The sequence below is a fragment of the Neolamprologus multifasciatus genome, chromosome 5 (assembly GCF_963576455.1).
Source record: "Neolamprologus multifasciatus chromosome 5, fNeoMul1.2, whole genome shotgun sequence".
NCBI lineage: Eukaryota > Metazoa > Chordata > Actinopteri > Cichliformes > Cichlidae > Neolamprologus > Neolamprologus multifasciatus.
This window is the reverse complement of record NC_140443.1, coordinates 16,889,061-16,907,941: the sequence shown is the minus strand read 5'-3', so window position 1 is coordinate 16,907,941 and position 18,881 is coordinate 16,889,061. Positions and strand designations below refer to the sequence as shown.

Genomic DNA, 18,881 nt, shown 5'->3' with positions numbered 1-18,881 from the left:
GGGAGCATTCACTTTCCCCTCCGCCTGCTGGGCTGCATCTTTTTCTCCCCTGCCTTTTTTTCTTTCTCTTCCTGCTCTCTTTGGTTTCTCTCTATCCCTCTTTCTCCCGCGCTCACTCTCTCCTCTCGCACACACATGCTTTCTCTGACTCTGTAGTGCTTGGACACATTCTTTATGCAGTAACAGGTAGACATCATCCCTGTACTGCTGGCTTTTTTTTTATGTGCGAAGTACACTGTGAGAGAAAAAGCACAGGTGGAGTAGGAGAAGAAGAAGAAGAGGGTGATAAGAGGTGGCGGAGGAGGAAAGAGTCTTAACTTCACCTCCTGTAATGCTTCTCTTTACACCATGCTGCTCTGTGTGGATTTGGTCCTCAGGGGAAAATCCTTAAAATGATGGAAGACAACAAACAGCTGGCACAGAGGATTGATGGGGCCATCCAGTCTGCCAGCCAGGAAGTGACCAACCTGCGCTCCGAGCTCTCCGCCACCAGCCGTAGACTGGCAGAGCTGGGTGCCAGCAGCCCCCCTGGCTTGGAGAACCACCACCAGCACAACCACCACGATGACAGCCTTCACTACCGGGGTGAGTGCCTGAATGTGTGCACACTCACATGTAATCTCGTGCCTCTGTGTGTGTGAGAGAGCGAGAACAGGAACATGTGTGAGTGTTTTGAAATCAGCAGTGGGAAGTATTCTAAGAATGTGCAGCGGAGTGACTAATATCATCCCACCGTTCCTCCATTGACTTATTTTTCCCCAAACTCAGCATGAGAAAAGTCAGCAGCTTGAAAGAAAAGAGAGAAAGAGAGAACGACTGAGTGTTGTTATTAAATGGCAGGGAGGGGTTGGGGTTAGAGAGCGTGGGCCAGAGTTGCTCAGGGTTTGGTTTCCCAGGCAGCAGCTGGGCTCCTCTGGGGCTGCACTCCCTCCAGCTCTGGCTCCTTCTCCGCACTCTTCCCGAGTCTATGAGGAGAAACTGTGCTTCATGCCCAGAAACTGCATGCCAGCATCTCTGAAGGAGGGTGGTGACACCATGGCACTGCCACTTAGCTGGGAAAAAGATGTAATGAATGACAAACGAGAAGTTAAAGAGAAGTTTTCATGGGACTGCTCATTGAGGCTTCCTGCTCTTAAAATAGTTTCTCTTGGCTTCTTGTTACACTTATTGATATCTCTCGTGTTGCTTAAAGTAATAACTTGGCTAAAGCGCTGTTTTATATTTAGTTATTCCATGACTAATAATGTCTGACAGGAAATTTTTATCTAGTGTGAGACCGTGTTCTGGGTCTAATTAAGCCTCGTTACGACGTATTCGAGTTAGTTACTTTTATATCGCCGACATCTTGGATTCATTAATGATCATTTTTATGGAGTTTGACAGGAACAAGAATAAAAGGGGAATTTTTGTTTTCCTGTTGCCTTGAATGCATTAACAGAACAGCAAATACTTGTGTCAGCTATCCAGATAATTTGGTGAGAAACTTTCAAAAGTTTCCGAACTTAACAAATAATATTTTACATTCACTGCATGCACAGAAAATTTGGCTTGCTGAAAAAGAGAGCAACAGAAAAAAATGACCTTTCACCTTTTGGTGTTTTTGTTCTGCATTCAAATTGAATGCATCTGGGAGCCTGTATGTTTTTGAGATCTTATCATACCCAGCCACAGTGGCTATTAAATGCACTTTAAAAGATATACAAGAGACTACCCAAGCAGGAAAAGATCTAATGAATGAAGACAAGATATACGTTACAAAGGACTAAAAGGTTTTGCTAATACTTGTGTTACAAATCCCACAACTTAATGGAAGCGAAACCATTGTAGTCATTCATTGTGGGCATGCTGTAAAAGAAGAAGTACACACTGAGAAAATGGTAATAATAAGCTGACAGTTATTAGAGAAAGATACAGCTGCAGTTGTTGCTGCTGCTCCTTTTTCTCCAATGCAAACAATTTATAACAAAAAACTCCATTTCCATTAAAAGAAATGTTACAATATGCAAATTAGAGAACATAACAGAGATTATTCAGCCAGCTGATTTAGCCCTCAGCTGCTGCCTAATAGATATATTTTTCAATCCACCCGGTACACAGAGAGTATAAAAGAAAAAAAAATATGAACAAAGCACTTTATTATTCAAAAAACATATTTAAAAGTGAGTTTTTTGCATTGCCAGCTACAGTTGGTAAGATTTTCTTGACCTATAAGTCTTATGAGTTGAGCACAGCATCAGGTGCAGGGACTACATGGCAGATTCTCCTCTTTTCTTCGAAATTCAGCCGATGCTGGAGCGTGATGGTTCAACTACCAATGGGAAAATGATATAAGATCCAAACAGATTAATCTGAGTAACAGATTAATGCTTATCAGATGGCCAAACCACGAGCAGCAGAGTGGCTTCACAAATCCTGAAAATTACTATGGCGCAGTCATTTAATCTATTCTTCTATATAATTTGAAGTATTATATATGCTGCATTTATAGTTTGTTTGTTTGTTTGTTTTTTGCGATAAATGTCAGTTCAAGCCCAGTCGGAGTGTTTCATCTGTGTGGCTGCTGCAGTGAGTTATACATGTTGTGTTCATCCAGCTTGCTGTTCTGACTCCCTCTCAGTGTTAACAGGCAGCCTGACATTCCCACATTCCTGAATGTCAGGGTGGTGATGTCATACTTCCTGTTCCCAGAGGCCAGGCTTGCAGTCAGGTGACTGATTAAACTAAACACACCCACACTGAGAACCGCTTGGCTTAAACATGTTTTTGTAAGTTCTTAAGTTTAGGCGGTTTGGGGTGTGATGAGCCAGCACCATCATCCAGTGGCTTAGTGAGATTAAATGTTCTTTAGGTGTGTATCCCTCTCCAGGCCAGGCTGTTCGCTTGCCCGTTTGTTGGCCGTGCCCTGTGCAGGATCAAAGCAGAGTTTTTTTGTGTGTGTGTTTTTTTTTTTTTTAAATATGCATGAACTGACTTCCTGTAAATATATTACACTGTGCCAAATGCCAGAATTTCTGCTGTGTTTCAACTCCCTGTGGAGCTACAGCAGCATCTCTGACAGACATCCAATAAGCCCATAAACACAGCACTTCAGCCTGGTGTTCCTGATGGCCTTGGAGTCCATTGTGGAGTCCTTCTAACTGAGCTAACCACAAGGAGCAAAGCATTAAATGAACCAAAACTTTCAGTCTGTTCACAGAGATCCAGGATTAACTTTGTTATTTGCTTTTGCTAATAAACATTTTGTATAATTTTTACACTTACCCTCTTTAGAAGATTTTCTTTATTTACCGGCATTTAAGAGTACAATATAAGCATTCAACGGAAAGGTCTATGACTGGCTATCAGACATGACCTTTATCATTCTGTTCAGGCTGCTGACATTAATGTATTCATTGCCAGGACAATGAAATCCTATTGAGCCTCTCTCTTGATAGACCCAGTTGATGTCAAGACCTTGTTTAACATCCCTAAACAATCAACTACATTGCTGCTGTATCTATGTTCCACTGAGCTGTTTGGAAAAAAGACATATTCATCTTCCTCTCAGTTTGTCTCAGGGACCAGAAGCGCTATGAAAATATCCTGTCCTCTAAAATCAATGTTAGGTAACCCTTATGGGGTTTTACATTATTTATATAAGCGCCTTGCTGTCAGTGGGTGAGAAAGTGCACATCGTGGACTCATGAGAATCTGCCAATTGAAATCCATAAGCCTGTAAAACACAACCATAAGGCAGCTGTTAGTGTGTCATACAGCTCGGAGAGTATGGATGACCTTTGGCTGCTTTAATGAGCAGAGGACAATAACACAAAGGGAGAGAGCACTGATGTGGGTATTGTCTATCAGTTGTCATTTGCCCTTGAGTATCACAGTTGGTCATTGTGGAAAGAGAATAGTTAGGACAATGCTTTTACAAAGTGAGTTATTTCAGACATTCACGGTGATGAAGGTGATGAACATTATGAAGGTTATGAAAGTGAAAGTAACTGAACAAACAGAACATTTGATGACTTTCAGTTTGAACATGTCAAGGTTTTTGGGGAGGACGATGTTGCATTTATAAAGACCTGACTCGCTGACACAAAATTAAACACACAAGGAAAGAGGTCAACAGCAACGAAAATGGAGTTAAATTTGACCTTTCAGTGAGAAAAATTCAGAGCTTGTAGAAAAGCTTAAAATTCTACTGCCAACAGCAAGTGGAAGCTAAGCGAGACCTAATGAACCGTTTGGCAGTTTAAATAAGTTAACCTTCGAATTTATGATCAATTTGGGGTGAATGTGGTAACTATTAAGGAGCTCTGAATTTGTTACTGCTCTGGTCCTTGCACTTTGTTCAGGTTTGCTGCTCCAGTGGCATAGTATAAAAACAACCCACCACACAAAAGGCAAAATTGATTTTTAGAAATAGATTTAAACACTTGAAGATAAATGTTGTTGTAGTAATAAGAGTGATAAGCAACTTCCTTCTTGTTTGAAATAGGCCATCAGTTCTAAATTCCTTTTTCTACGTGCACCTCCTTTTGCCTTCTGCCTTAATTCTTCATGGCACAAAGTCAACAAGGTGCTTGAAAAGTTCCTCAAAGATTTTCGTCCATGATGGCATCAGAGCATCACACAGTTGCTGCAGATTTGTTGGATGCACATCTATCATGTGAATCTCCCCTGAACCATGTATACAAGGCACGATGGAACCAGGCTTTCATGTTGTTAACGCCAAATTCTGACCCTGAAATCTGAATGTTGCAGCAGAAATGAGGCTCAACAGACCAGGAAACATTTTTCCACTCGTCTATTGTCCAATCCTGGTCAGGCCTTAATTAATTGTACCCTCGGGTTCTTGTTCTTAGCTGGCAGGAGTGTCACCCAGTTTGGTCTTTTGCTGCTGTTTCAAGGTTGAATGTGATGCAGATTTAGACATGTTCCTCTGCATACACTGGTATCAACAAGACATTTTCACCTAGAGAACTGCAGCACACTAGATATTTTCCCTTTTCAGACCATTCCCTGTAAAAACTTAAGAGATGGTCATGTGGGAAAATACAGTAGATTAACAATTTCTGAAACCAGCTTGTCTAAACAGGTGTACCCAATAAAGTGCTGAGTGAGTGTAGTTAAAAGTAAAGTTTAAATACTAATACTTTCAGAATCAGATAGTCTTCCATCTTAGCATTTCTAATAAAGCTCCCATGCTGCATACCAAAATAATATATTCTGAGATTGAGGAGAGTGGCAGTACAACTTTACACAGTGTACTGCAAGGCATGCATGCTGATTAAGTATTCACTAAAAGACCCCGCGATTATCTTTTCTCCAAAGAGGAGGAGCTGAACTGGCTCTAATGCTCTCTGCTGCAGAGTAATTGTAGAAAAGAATCCTCTCCCCATCTGGCCTGAGTTTGTTAGATGCCTAGGTCTCTCATTACTTCATCCACCAGAAGAGCGGGGCTGGGAACACAGTGCCAAACTACAGCAGCAAAATCCCATTCACCCCAGCTATTTCCCTGTAACGCTCTCTGGACCACCCGCCTTCCTGTTTGCTGTCTGCATCAGAGCAAGTATGCAATGCAATGTAAGCTTCCCCCTGTATTTACCACTACCCGAACACCCCCCAGCCCTTTCTTTATTCCCTGCCTACGCTCTCTCAGCCACACCCCGCCTGTGGTCAATGCAGTGTGAGAGAAACTGTGTCCAAACAATAGCCCCGGAGAAGCAGCCCGTCACTTCCCTAACATTTTCCCTCTCTCCTACTCTTCCACACAAGTCTTCCTACAAAAAGAAGTAATTGTGGAATAGAAGGGACTCCAACAGCAGGTGGAAACAGCAGCATTAGTGGGTGGTTCTGCTGTTAGTTAGAGATGCAGACAACAGTGATGCTGTCGGGCACAGAGGTACTGTTTTAACACTGCAGCAAGAGCTCCTCTTACTACAACCTCTTAAATGTTGGTAAACTGATTATCTTCAAATTAAGATTTTTTTCATGCATGATCCAAAACTTCAACACATAATAAATAGCTGGGAAAACTAAGAAATGAAACCTGTTAGTGTGCAAAACGACCTGGAACAAGGTCATGGAAAGGCAATCAAATGTGAAACCAGAACTTAAAGTCTTTACAGTGTTTGCAGTTTAGTTATTTTATCATTAAGGTCCTGTTTGCATTCAGTGTTTATTTTGTTTTCAAATACATTTGAGTGTCTGTGCTTAACAACTGAATAGAGCTTAGAAGTACTTACTGGAACTGGCGGGCTTTGTTCTATGGAGGTAATGGCTTTAAATAAATAATGACTCTGTGGTTATTTGTTTTGCTTTGTAATGGAATGCAAGCCCCAGTAATGAACTGACAGAGCAGTGCAGACTGTCAGTGGGAACAGAAGCCTGGTGGACTTTTGCTTGTGCAAGAGTTTCCACTTTGGAATTTAGCTACGCAGAGAGCAGGAAGGAGAGATGAGCGCCACATATCCACTTTCATGTCCATAAGGGGCTTGGATTGTTTCAGTTTCTTTGAAATCTTACTTAGTGTGTGGTTCACCAGGAGAACATTACCTATTTCACATTGCAGTGTTTGTAAAAAGGTCAGAGGTGGCAGATGACAGCTGACCTCAACATGTCTTATGGGTCTATTAGCAAAGGTGACAGAACTGCTGCCCCCGGACACCAGCTGGTGATGCCGTTCCTTCACTGTGGGGCGCCAGATGGCCGCAGCGCTGTCACCGTGCGGCCCATGTTGTGTAAACTGCCACCTTGAAGCGAATGAGCCTGCAAAAAGGTGGGCAGAGAAGTCTACAGGCAGTGAGGCAGTGGAGCAGAGCCAGAAAAGGGAACTGCAAAAAAAAAGGCAACTCTCAGAGAGGGTACATCTCAAACAGACATTCCTCAGCACTTAAATTTTCCAGGCCAGCTTTATCTGAATGAAACTTCACATAGCAAGTCAGTGAAAGCCATTTCAAGGAGAACTGAGGAGTACTTTAACCATGACACGAAGCACTGAATTGCTTTCCGGTGTGACACTCTGCCTCTGAGAAGATATTATTCCTGTCAGTGAGACTGATATGTCTCCATATGCTAATTATATCCATGAAGGCTAAAGTGCTTATTTAACTGATTCTTTTCCACAAGTTCCAAACAGTCTTTTTTCCCAGATGAATTTTTTTTTTTTTTAAGGAAAATGGCATTTTAATATAGATTTCCTGTCTTATGTCACGGTTCAGGTTAGAAGCACGTTGTGAATGTGGCTTTTATTAGCAGGGGAGTCGGGAGAGAGGGACTGACTAATGAGGATATTCCTCACTGTTATCATTGATACTTTCCTGCCAGTTTCCCTCACATGGGGCCCCCTCATCATAAAAGTACTTTGCAGAGTTTTCATCCAGAAAGGAAACTGCTGAAAATGAGAACTCTGCATAACTTCAGTGACTATCTTGTGTTTATCACCATCACATGTCAGGGGAGGGAATTAAGTATTACTTCCTGGTGTTAGGATGCCTGGGTCATTGACCCAGGGCTTTTGAGTTTATTATATTATTTATAATTTCTAGTTTTTGGGGTTTTCGTGAGTCATGTCTTATGGTTTGTCTCTGTGTAATCCTTGGTTGCTGTCTCCCCTGTCTGCTGTATCCCCGTGTCCAGTCTGTGTCTGCCCTGGTTCCACGTCTCTGTTCCTTCTGTTGTAGTGCCTGTATGTGAGTCTGTGTCTTTTGTTCAGTCTGTGTTTTGTGTTTCCTGTTTTACTTTGAAGGTTTCTGTCTTATCTCAGTGTGTTCAGTTTACGCTTCCTTGTCTCGTCAGTTCTGATTTGCCCCAGCTCCTGTTGTCCATTCCCTGATTGCTCCCTCTATGTATTTAAGCCCTGTGTTTCAGTTTGTCATTGTCGCGATCTACCGTTTATTTAGCTGTGTGGTTTTTCAGTCTGTTCGTGTAAGTTTAGTTTTGGTTACTCAGTTTTGTTGTTTTTTTAGTTTAACATTAAAGTTGTATTTAAGTTCACCTTTGGTTTCCTGAGTCTGCATTTTGGGTCCTTCATGTCACCACCCCGGCGTGCACACAGCCTCCACATAACAGAAGATCGCGACCAGAACATGGACCCCGCAGACTCTTTTCCCTCGGAGTTCAACGGCGAGATGAGGCGGATGGTGAGTCTGCTCGACCGCATTGCCCAGGCACAGGATTTACGGACTATGGCAGTTGGGCTAAGTGCAGTAGATGCCCTCATTCATCATAACCCTCAGCTCTCTCAGTTTGCGAAGGACACTAAGTTGGATGACACCATTACTGCCTGGAGAGAGCAAGTCAAGGCTGGTGAGCTTGCTCTCTCACTCACTACATCTTCCCAACCGCTGCCCCAGGACAACACACACTCTCCACCCGTCTCAATACTGCCACGGACTTCCTCTCCCTCCCCACACCAGCCGGGTCCTCGTTCGCCTGCCTTCTTCCTGGCGGCTATGTGGTCAGAGGATGAGGAGGAGGTCTCCTTTTCTCCACCGGTTCCTGTTTCCTCATCCCGAAGGAAACGGCGCTCAGGCCGCCGCCACTCCAGGACGGTTGAGCAACCTCCTGTCGGGGAAGACGGTGACTGTTTATTGCATGCTCCATTTGAGCATTCTGACTCTGGACATTCTAACATCACACCCACTTCATCTGTTGGTCCCGCTGGGGGTTCTGGAGAACCGCTCCAGCCGTCCTCAGTCTCCACTGGAGGGGCTGAGTGGCCCGTTCAGCTTTCTGTCTCCGCTGGAGGGTCCGAGGGGCCCGTCCAGCCTCCTGCCTCCGCTGGAGGGTCCGAGGGACTGCTTCAGCTGCCTGTTCCCGCTGGAGGGTCCGAGGGGCCCGTCCAGCCTCCTGCTTCCGCTGGAGGGTCCGAGGGACCGCTTCAGCCGCCTGTTCCCGCTGGAGGGTCCGAGGGGCCCGTCCAGCCTCCTGCCTCCGCTGGAGGGTCCGAGGGACCGCTTCAGCCGCCTGTTCCCGCTGGAGGGTCCGAGGGGCCCGTCCAGCCTCCTGCCTCCGCTGGAGGGTCCGAGGGACCGCTTCAGCCGCCTGTTCCCGCTGGAGGGTCCGAGGGGCCCGTCCAGCCTCCTGCCTCCGCTGGAGGGTCCGAGGGACCGCTTCAGCTGCCTGTTCCCGCTGGTGGGTCCGAGGGGCCCGTCCAGCCTCCTGTTCCCGCTGGAGGGTCCGAGGGACCGCTTCAGCTGCCTGTTCCCGCTGGAGGGTCCGAGGGGCCCGTCCAGCCTCCTGTTCCCGCTGGAGGGTCCGAGGGACCGCTTCAGCTGCCTGTTCCCGCTGGAGGGTCCGAGGGGCCCGTCCAGCCTCCTGCTTCCGCTGGAGGGTCCGAGGGACCGCTTCAGCTGCCTGTTCCCGCTGGAGGGTCCGAGGGGCCCGTCCAGCCTCCTGTTCCCGCTGGAGGGTCCGAGGGACCGCTTCAGCCGCCTGTTCCCGCTGGAGGGTCCGAGGGGCCCGTCCTGCCTCCTGTTCCCGCTGGAGGGTCCGAGGGGCCCGTCCAGCGACCTGCGTCGCCTGCAGCGCCACCACCTGCGGCTCCCACGCCGTTCCCTGCAGCTTCGCCCTCGCCTGGTCCGGCCTCCGAGTCTCCGCCCTCGCCTGGTCCGGCCTCCGAGTCTCCGCCCTCGCCTGGTCCGGCCTCCGAGTCTTCGCCCTCGCCTGGTCCAGGTTCAGCTTCAGCCTCTGCGTCGCCTGGTCCGGCCTCCGTGTCTTCGCCCTCGGCGCCGCCTGGTCCTGCCTCACTCCGTCTATCTTCGTCTGCGCCTGAGGTCCCCATGCCGTCAGGTCCAGTCCGGCCTGCTCGTCCTGCCCGTCCTGTCCGGCCTGCTCGTCCTGTCCGGCCTGCCCGTCCTGCCCGTCCTGCCCGTCCTGTCCGGCCTGCCCGTCCTGCCCGTCCTGTCCGGCCTGTTCGTCCTGCCCGTCCTGCACGTCCTGTCCGGCCTGTTTGTCCTGTCCGGCCTGTTCGTCCTGCACGTCCTGTCCGGCCTGTTCGGCCACTTTCCGGGCCGATGACTGGACATCATTGCCGTCGCGGACGGCCTCCTGACCTGCTCCGTCGCCGCCGGTGCCTCCCGCCCGGACGGCCTCCTGACCTGCTCCGTCGCCGCCGGTGCCTCCCGCCCGGACGGCCTCCTGACCTGCTCCGTCGCCGCCGGTGCCTCCCGCCCGGACGGCCTCCTGACCTGCTCCGTCGCCGCCGGTGCCTCCCGCCTGCCCGGCCCCCTGAACTGTCCTCTTGGCTCTTGGGCCGCCTGCCTCCGGGCCGCCCCCCTGAACTGCCCGGGTTTGGACTGTTGTGCCGTCAGCCTCCGGGCCGGCCTCCTGAACCTTTTCGAGACTGGTACCTGGGCCTCTGCGCCTTTCATGGGCTTTTTGTCTGTTTTCTTTTGGACTGTTGCTGGGCCGCAGTGCTGTTGTTTTGTTCTGTTTTGGGCTTTTGCTCCCTGTATTTTTTTGTCTCTGGCTCCGTGTGTTTGTTTCATTTCGGTCCCTCCATCCTGTTCCCCCGCCGCCCACCCTGGTTGGGTTGTTTTTTGTTTTGGTGTTTCGGGTTGGGCTGTCTGGGAGCCAGCCCTTTAGGGGGGGATACTGTTAGGATGCCTGGGTCATTGACCCAGGGCTTTTGAGTTTATTATATTATTTATAATTTCTAGTTTTTGGGGTTTTCGTGAGTCATGTCTTATGGTTTGTCTCTGTGTAATCCTTGGTTGCTGTCTCCCCTGTCTGCTGTATCCCCGTGTCCAGTCTGTGTCTGCCCTGGTTCCACGTCTCTGTTCCTTCTGTTGTAGTGCCTGTATGTGAGTCTGTGTCTTTTGTTCAGTCTGTGTTTTGTGTTTCCTGTTTTACTTTGAAGGTTTCGGTCTTATCTCAGTGTGTTCAGTTTACGCTTCCTTGTCTCGTCAGATCTGATTTGCCCCAGCTGTGTTTCCCTCCTGTTGTCCATTCCCTGATTGCTCCCTCTATGTATTTAAGCCCTGTGTTTCAGTTTGTCATTGTCGCGATCTACCGTTTATTTAGCTGTGTGGTTTTTCAGTCTGTTCGTGTAAGTTTAGTTTTGGTTACTCAGTTTTGTTGTTTTTTTTAGTTTAACATTAAAGTTGTATTTAAGTTCACCTTTGGTTTCCTGAGTCTGCATTTTGGGTCCTTCATGTCACCACCCCGGCGTGCACACAGCCTCCACATAACACCTGGTTGTGTTTTATGGGCCTTGTAGATGCTCCATCTGTACCATGTGCATCTGGAGAGTATCAGAGATGGGGAAACCTGCAGCAAGCAGTTCTCTTAAGAGGATTTCCTTAAATCTGTTCTAGGTAGAAGAAGACAGAGTATTTGGAGGAAGGATGAGGCTTAAAAATCGGTACAGGTGTTTGACCAAAGCCTGGCATAGGGGACTGTGAGGGGGACTGTGAGGGTGTGCGTCTCCATTAATGACACGCTGGGCCAATGATTGAAAGAGATTCACTGAACTTCATACAACAAAAAGGAAAAGAGCTCAGACAGACTGATTCTCCCAAGTGCGGTGTTTCAAAACTGTTGTGGCTGCCTCACAACAGGAGGCACAGATAATGATCAGGCTTAAAGAACCCGGCACCTCTGCCTCCTCCGTGCCTCCACTCTGCACATCTAGCCTTTCGTTTTCACCTTAAATCATTCAAATCCCTGGCGAGTCCAAACTTCAAACAATTGAAACTCTCAGAAAGAAAGAAAGAAAGATGCAGACAGCAAGAGACGAGTAAAGCCTGGTTGCTTCCACAACAGTCTCAGCTCATCCTATTAAAATGCCTCATTGCTTTAGCAGCGGAGACTTTTTATTGCTGCTGGTACATATTGTTGCCTTGGTTGCAGTTTAAATCCATTCCCAGAAGAGAATGGACTTGGCTTGGAGGAAAATAAGTTGTGAGGAAGTGCAGACCCCCTCCCTTCTCATATCCAGAGGATGCAAAGCGTGACGTTCCAGCAGAGCAGAGGATAAGCAGAACACTTTTCTGCTTCTCCGAATCATCTGCTTCATGCAGGCCTCTGACAAGATTGATGAGCTGAAGACATCCTGAACATCGGGACAATGCTGAGCGCTGTTAAACACGCACAGGATCCATAAATGGCAATGCAAAGGATGTGTACGTCTTCAACTCATGTCATTATCGCGTCTCTTGTGTAAACATGAAATTATATGAGGAGTTTAAAATCAAACTTTTACATGAATCCTTTATTATTCTAAATTTGTAACGTAGGAGTTTCTCAAGTCAGCTGCAAAAGTACTCCATAAAGCTGTGTTTGGATTATAGCTCAAATAATTAGGCAGTTCACTGAGCAGCAACTGAAAATTAATGATAAGTAATTTGATTTTCTTTAGTTTTTTCCACTTTGTAGCATTTCTGAATATAAATGTTTACCTGTTTTCTTTTTCTTGCATGATAGCTTACCTGAAAATGGACAAAGCCATCATTTAAATAGAATAACTTGGACTTTAAAAAGTGTGAGGAGCATTTCCAGTTGTTTCCTTACATTTAAGTAATAATATCCTAATAATGATTTCATTGTGAAATCAGTTGTGGTATGCGGTTTACCAAGCTAGGTATGTGCTAGTTTGAAGCCTTCTTCATGTGAGAGCTTCCTGATTTCTTTCTTGTTTTTGCATCCTTGTCAGAGTCATAAAGCTGGTTGTACAGTCCAGCATGTGTTTCCATCAGAGTACACGATTCTGGTCAGACAGAGTCGGGAGAAGTCTCCTGTGCAGTCCTCTGAGGTCCCGACTGGTAGTTGCTGGAAGCAGAGCACATAAACGTCTGCTGAATGTTGACTGTTGGACCAGTTGGCCCGAATAGAGGACAAGCTGAGTTCAAGAGGAATGGGATAAAAAAACAAACTTCAAAGATCAAAAAATAAAACATGAAATGCAGACACAGCAGCTGTAGTGGACACTTTTCATAGTTTCTAACACTTGGTCTCACTTCACCATCAGATTTAACCATCAACAGCAAAAAAAAAAAAAAAAGCAAGAGTGGCCCACAGACCGGTGGTACCACATCTTTGGACACTGCCTCCATCTGGCAACAGAGCTCACTGAAAACAAAGGGGCATCCCTGGACTGGATCTCACAACCTCACCTAACAGTCACTTGTATTTACAATGACGGTTAAGGCTCAGGTGGCTGCTGCAGTATTCTCCTGAATAACAGGTGTCACCACTCAGACATTATCATGTCAAATGTGCTGAAAAGTAGGAGAAAACCGGAAGCCAAGACTTTGTCAAGTGTTTGTTTCACAAACTCAAGTTTTCAAACAGCTAGAACATCTCCTTCTGTGTGTCAGTTTGTCTCTGAGCTTCTGTGTGGGATTATCAATAAAATGGTGGCAAAAAAACAGCACTGGCAGTGCAAAATGGCAAGTTACAAAACCCAAGAGGTGCACAACCAGTCGACATGCCACAAAAACTGTTTCTCGCAACACAGGATATGATGTGAAAATCGTCGTGCCACACAAGCGACGCAGCAAGCATAAAAACAACTTTAAACGTCTTTAAAGTCCACTTAAAGTCTGGGGGCAATCGTGGCTCAAGAGTTGGGAGTTCGCTTTGTAATCGGAAGTTTGACGGTTCGAGCCCCGGACAGTCTCGGTCGTTGTGTCCTTGGGCAAGACACTTCACCCGTTGCCTACTGGTGGTGGTCAGAGGGCCCGGTGGCGCCAGCCTTGCCTCCGTCAGTGCGCCCCAGGGTGGCTGTGGCTACATCACCAGTGTGTGAATGTGTGTGTAAATGGGTGGATGACTGGATGTGTAAAGCGCTTTGGGGTCCTTAGGGACTAGTAAAGCGCTATACAAATACAGGCCATTTACATGTGTAGTTGTTGTACTGTAAAGTAAATTCAGTGCAGACGCTTGCATTCACATGCAGTTACATCACTGGTACCCAAAGACCCTAACACAGTCGCTTTAGAGCCAGCGGGTGTAGAAATAATAATAATGTTTCTAAAAAGGAACCGTCAATATATACAAAAAGAGTCCAGTGACAGGACCGAATGTAAGAGATTACAAATCCTGTTGCATTTGTATTTCTAGGATTTCCTTTCTCAAGCCCCAAATTATAATGAGGACATAAAGTCCGCACACAAATGACACACAGTTCACTGATAATTGTGCAGATTTTTCATGCCAACAAAATGCATGTCTTTGTTTTGTAAATTACTCATAAAACTCACCACATCTTTTGGGATTTCTTTCACATGCAATTCTGCCATAATTTAGTCCATCTTCCCCATCGTCATGCAAAACAATCACTTTTGAGATGTAATTTATTTGCTCTCAGAAAGTACTTTTTTATATTTGAGAATGTAACAAAAAAAAAAACCTCATAAGAGAGAGTTTTGTGCATGTAGTAGTTGTAATTTGTGTTCTGTGTTGCATCTACACACCTTTTCTCCCAGGCTACAACAGATGGCTCACACTGCAGCACACCTCACTGTTTAGTTTCTACGGGGAATCCACTGAGCGCCGCTGCTCAGGTTGTTTCCAATTACTCTAAAATGAATAAGTTCTGTCTTTGAATGTATCATTAGGGAAAACACTGATTTCACAAATGAGATTACACATGTCTGACAAAGCCTGGCGTTAGAGTTTGAAAGAAACTTTATCTGCTTCTGTTTCTGGAGGAACACTGCTCTTTTTGAATCTGCCTTCCAGTCCTCATAATCACACTTTGTTTTTACTTTATATTCCTTTACTTTCACTTATTTGTAGTAAACATTTCTGTAGTAAACATTTCTTAGTTGTGCAGTTTAATTGGACAAATTCTCTTTGAAGGTTTAAAAAAATATATCTGTAGGGAGTTATTACAAAGCAACAAACGTTACATGTTTCTGTTGATGCATCACCATCATCATCATATCTCCAGGCCCCCTGAAATGTTGATACCAGGCATGTAAGTGGGCTCCATCCCTGAATTATTTTTGGTTTGCAGCCTGAAGGCATTAGTGTTGAAAGCATGCCTCTATGTTTTCTCCTGCTGAGGAGGTCCTACACAAATATTTATCAGGTCGCCAATTACCGTAGCCCGTGTTCCCAGGCACATAGAAAAACAAAACAGTGTGCCTCTGTTGCCAGGCGTGTGTATATGCATTCCTGCAAATCTGATTATTGTTTGAAATAAGTGTCTTGCTAAATTTGACCTCAAACCATATGTGCTCCATCAATATTCCAGGCGACAGTGCACTTCTTCTCTTGTAGCTTATTGTTATTATTATTGCTTATTGTAAGCAAAGAGGCATCTTTATCACAAGACCTTTAAAAGTTACACACACCTGGCAAGCAGATCAATTGTCTAAGAGATTGAAAAATAGATGCTTTATAGAGAAAGCCAACTCAATTTTCCACATAAAGGGATCAGAAATAACCACGTGCTAATCTCCTGTATGCATAGAATTACATTATTTACTCTTCAGATTAGGATACATCTGCATCTTTAATATAAACAAACCAAAATTAAGCCTGCTAATCTATTTCAGATGATGGAATTATCATTCTCAATTGACTACAAAGCTTTACAAAGGCTACTCAGTGAAACTGCTGTGGGCCGTTTGATCCTGAATTATGCAAATTGCAGTGAAAATAGAAATTAAACAATCAGCAGTTTTTTTTTATTCTATTCAGCATTTCTTTCAAGCTTTGCCATATCTAGTCTCCATTTAGATTATTAGGGTAAACCAGAATTTAGAAAGCTGCATTAATGTTCTAATCAGGATATTGCTGACTTAGACTCATCATTGTATTGACATCATTTCAGGTTTCATGCATAGCAATAGGACAGTTTCTTCTATATGACTTCAGGCTGCATGCGCTCACATATTACAAACCACTCACTTGGCGGTTTGTAATTTTCTCCTGTGATCGGACATTCTCGAGTTTGATGTTTTTATTTAAAAGTTTTGTTTTTTATTTAAATACGTGCCTGGTGGATATTTACTGTGTTCATTTTTCAGGTTGTTGCGCTCATGGTGGCTCAGTAGTTAGCATAGCTCCTTCATAGCATATCTGTTCTGAATTAGCCAATAAATCAGTGTGTATACACTCACCAGCCACTTCAAGAGGTTCATCTTGTTAGTACCAGGTTGGACCCCCTTTTGTCTTCAGAACTGCCTTAATTCTTCTTCTAATTTTGGTCTTTGTCGACATGATAGCATCACATAGTTGCTCGAGATTTGTTAGCTGCACATCCATGATGTGACTTTAGCAGTCTGAGCTGTTGATGCAAGACAGGCTCTATGCTTTCATGATGTTTCTGTCAACTACCATCCAAATGTCACAGCGAAGTCCAAGACTCATTAATCCAGGCAGCATTCTTCTATTTTCCAATTTTGGTGTGTTTTTGCTGACTGTAGCCTCAAGTCCTGTTTTTAGCCGACAAGAGCAGCACATGGTGTGGTCTTGTGCTGCTGTAGGCCATCGCTTTCAAGTTTTCACTGTGTTATGCATTCAGAGATGCTCTTCTGCATACCTTGATTGCATTGATGAATTACTGTTGCCCCCTCACTGTCGTCTGGCCATTCTCCTCTAGCATCGGAAAGATATTTTCACCAAGAGAACTCCTGCTCACTGGATAGTTTCTTTCTCATCAGTGTCTATGAGCCCTTGAGATGGTTGTGTGGGAAACTAAAGGAGATCAGCAGTTACAGAAATCCATGTAAAACCCACAACCATGGCATGTTCAGTGATTGGATGATTAGATATTTGCATTAACAAGCTGAACCACTCACTTCTCGCTGGTTACATCCTCTTATGTTTTTTTACAGTCAAGGTTACCAACAATTTCAATACTACTCATTTTTTGCCTGTTCTTTTTTGTTTGTTTTTTTGTTTCCTTATGTTCCCATTGAGGTCTTTGAGTGTGACTTTTTGGACCATTTTTGCAGTTTGTCTCATCCCAGCGCCTCGCTGGAATTGTTTGTTTATGCTTACTGCCTCCAAGTGTATGACCTCTGCCTGGATTAAAGAAATGGATTTTGGATTTCCGCTCTGTCTCCTGTGTCCAACGTTTAGGTCCTCCTCTTTCTGAAACCCTTACACAAAGCAAATCAAGGGCAGCATAGTAACCAACTGATCCTGTACTTCCAAACAAAGTATTATAAGCACCAATCAAAAGAGTCTCACAACTCATGCCAAAGTCCCCGTTTGCCAGCGTTCCCAGGCATGCCAGTTTACCCCTGCAACCGTTTCTTTCAAGCTTTCAGTTTTAATGCCTTCCTTATAAAAGTCTCTAAGCCCACGCAAAGATAACCCCATTGAGGAGATTTTCTCAGACTTTAACCAAGTTCTGTTTTTTAAGTCTGAGTAATACTCTTTATGACTAGTCATTTCACAGAGACACGCTAAATCTTAAGATTGCTTCTCTAAGCATCGTTGGACTTCAACTATTCTGTCTTCTGTCATCTGGTGCTATTATCACACCCACTCTCTGGTACTGGTCCTCTCATGTTGAGGATGGCAATGCTGACAAATGGACATATGTGATGGAGTTTTCTGCTCTGGCCACGAAACAACGAGTTCTATTCAGCGTGGCCACCATCACTTGAAGTGAAGTGGGTTTTTTTGGAAGAATGTTTCAGATTCAGGGGTTTCCCACAGACTCCCCCTAATTAACCGCAGCAAGAGACTCAGCTACTCTCTCTGTCCGGGAATGTGCTCCTAAACCTCCAAGTATGCCACTGTTCCATCCATTCTGCAAGCCCTCCCTACTTCCAACTAATATCCAGCGAGAACAAAACACAATCATTTTATTTTACAGCATTAAACAGTCAGTCAGAAGGGACCTACCATACCTGTATGTTTTACTGTTTTAAATGAGTCACATTTTCCTGTGGGCCTACTTGAGGTCGTTGGGCTAGAAGGGGTTGTTTTTGTTTTGTTTTGTTTTTCATGGGTATTATGTGGCAGCTAAGACAGGTTCTATTACTTTCGCTTTATGAGGTTAATGCGTGCCACAGGGCTGCACAACATCCAATGCTTTGTCAAAAGACTGGACTGAAGCAGAGGAGCTGGGATGTGTATAATTTATTGTCCACCGTGAGGTCCTGAAACTACAGGCAGAAAACAAGAGATAAGGAGAGACAAGACAATAAATAGGAGAGGAGAGGAGAGGAGAGGAGAGGAGAGGAGAGGTAGTTTCAGGCTTAGCTCCATTATTAGATCCTGTGTGCTGCCGAATTGATTTTGAGGTCAGTCCATAAAGCACACTGCCTCAGCACTGTACTAACAGTGGCATCATTATGGCGTTATTAGTGCAGAGCGGGAGGACTCACAGGGCTGTGGGAGTAATTTACAGGTGTGTTAAACATGACTGCTGTTCCAGAAAGAGAGAAAAGAGCCCAGACCATTTCTGTCACACTGCTGTTAGCTAATTACATTCAGGGGTTACCTGAACAACATTTTCATTTTCAGCATGAAACTCTTTCTTTGATGTCACATGAGCCGCTACCTGAGAACTATATGCATCCTGCTAAAATTACCTGATGACTACAGTAAGTCAGGTAGTGCTCAGGTAGATCAGGAAAGCTCTATATAAGAGCCTAGAGCTGGGCAATATAAGATTTTTTCATATCACGATATGTTTTTTTCATTTCAGGCGATAACGATATATATCATGATATAAGCCAAATAACTATATTTGTAAGATTTAAATGTGCCATTGCTCACAAGTAAAATGTGAAATAATCAGCAGCTTGTTTTGATTTAAATATTTATTTCCCATAATAAGTTCAACAGGGTAGATGTACTTAAGGAACACTTTTTCAGATAAATAAAGGCAAATATTGCAAACTACACAAAAGGCAGCCGCTAAAGCGTTTAAGTTTCAAAATAGAACAAACAAAATAGACTACTAAATTGTCAATTCCACT

At 44.8% G+C, this 18,881-nt stretch overlaps 1 protein-coding gene and 1 long non-coding RNA gene across 3 annotated transcripts in view; one reads left to right on the top strand and one right to left on the bottom strand.

The window, feature by feature from the left end:
• The window catches only part of kaznb (kazrin, periplakin interacting protein b), a 150,212-nt gene that overhangs the window by 67,250 nt on the left and 64,081 nt on the right, over positions 1-18,881 (top strand). For both annotated transcript variants that reach the window (XM_085160116.1, XM_085160115.1), the window contains exon 4: positions 378-585. In XM_085160116.1, coding sequence (XP_085016242.1) covers positions 378-585 — 208 coding nt within the window. The remainder of the gene's footprint in view (positions 1-377; positions 586-18,881) is intronic.
• Positions 7,145-13,509, bottom strand: LOC146518339 (uncharacterized). The gene is made up of 2 exons (XR_014874164.1): positions 11,184-13,509; positions 7,145-7,467 (listed from the first exon to the last, which is right to left on the bottom strand). It is a non-coding gene; the product is annotated as an uncharacterized LOC146518339 (long non-coding RNA).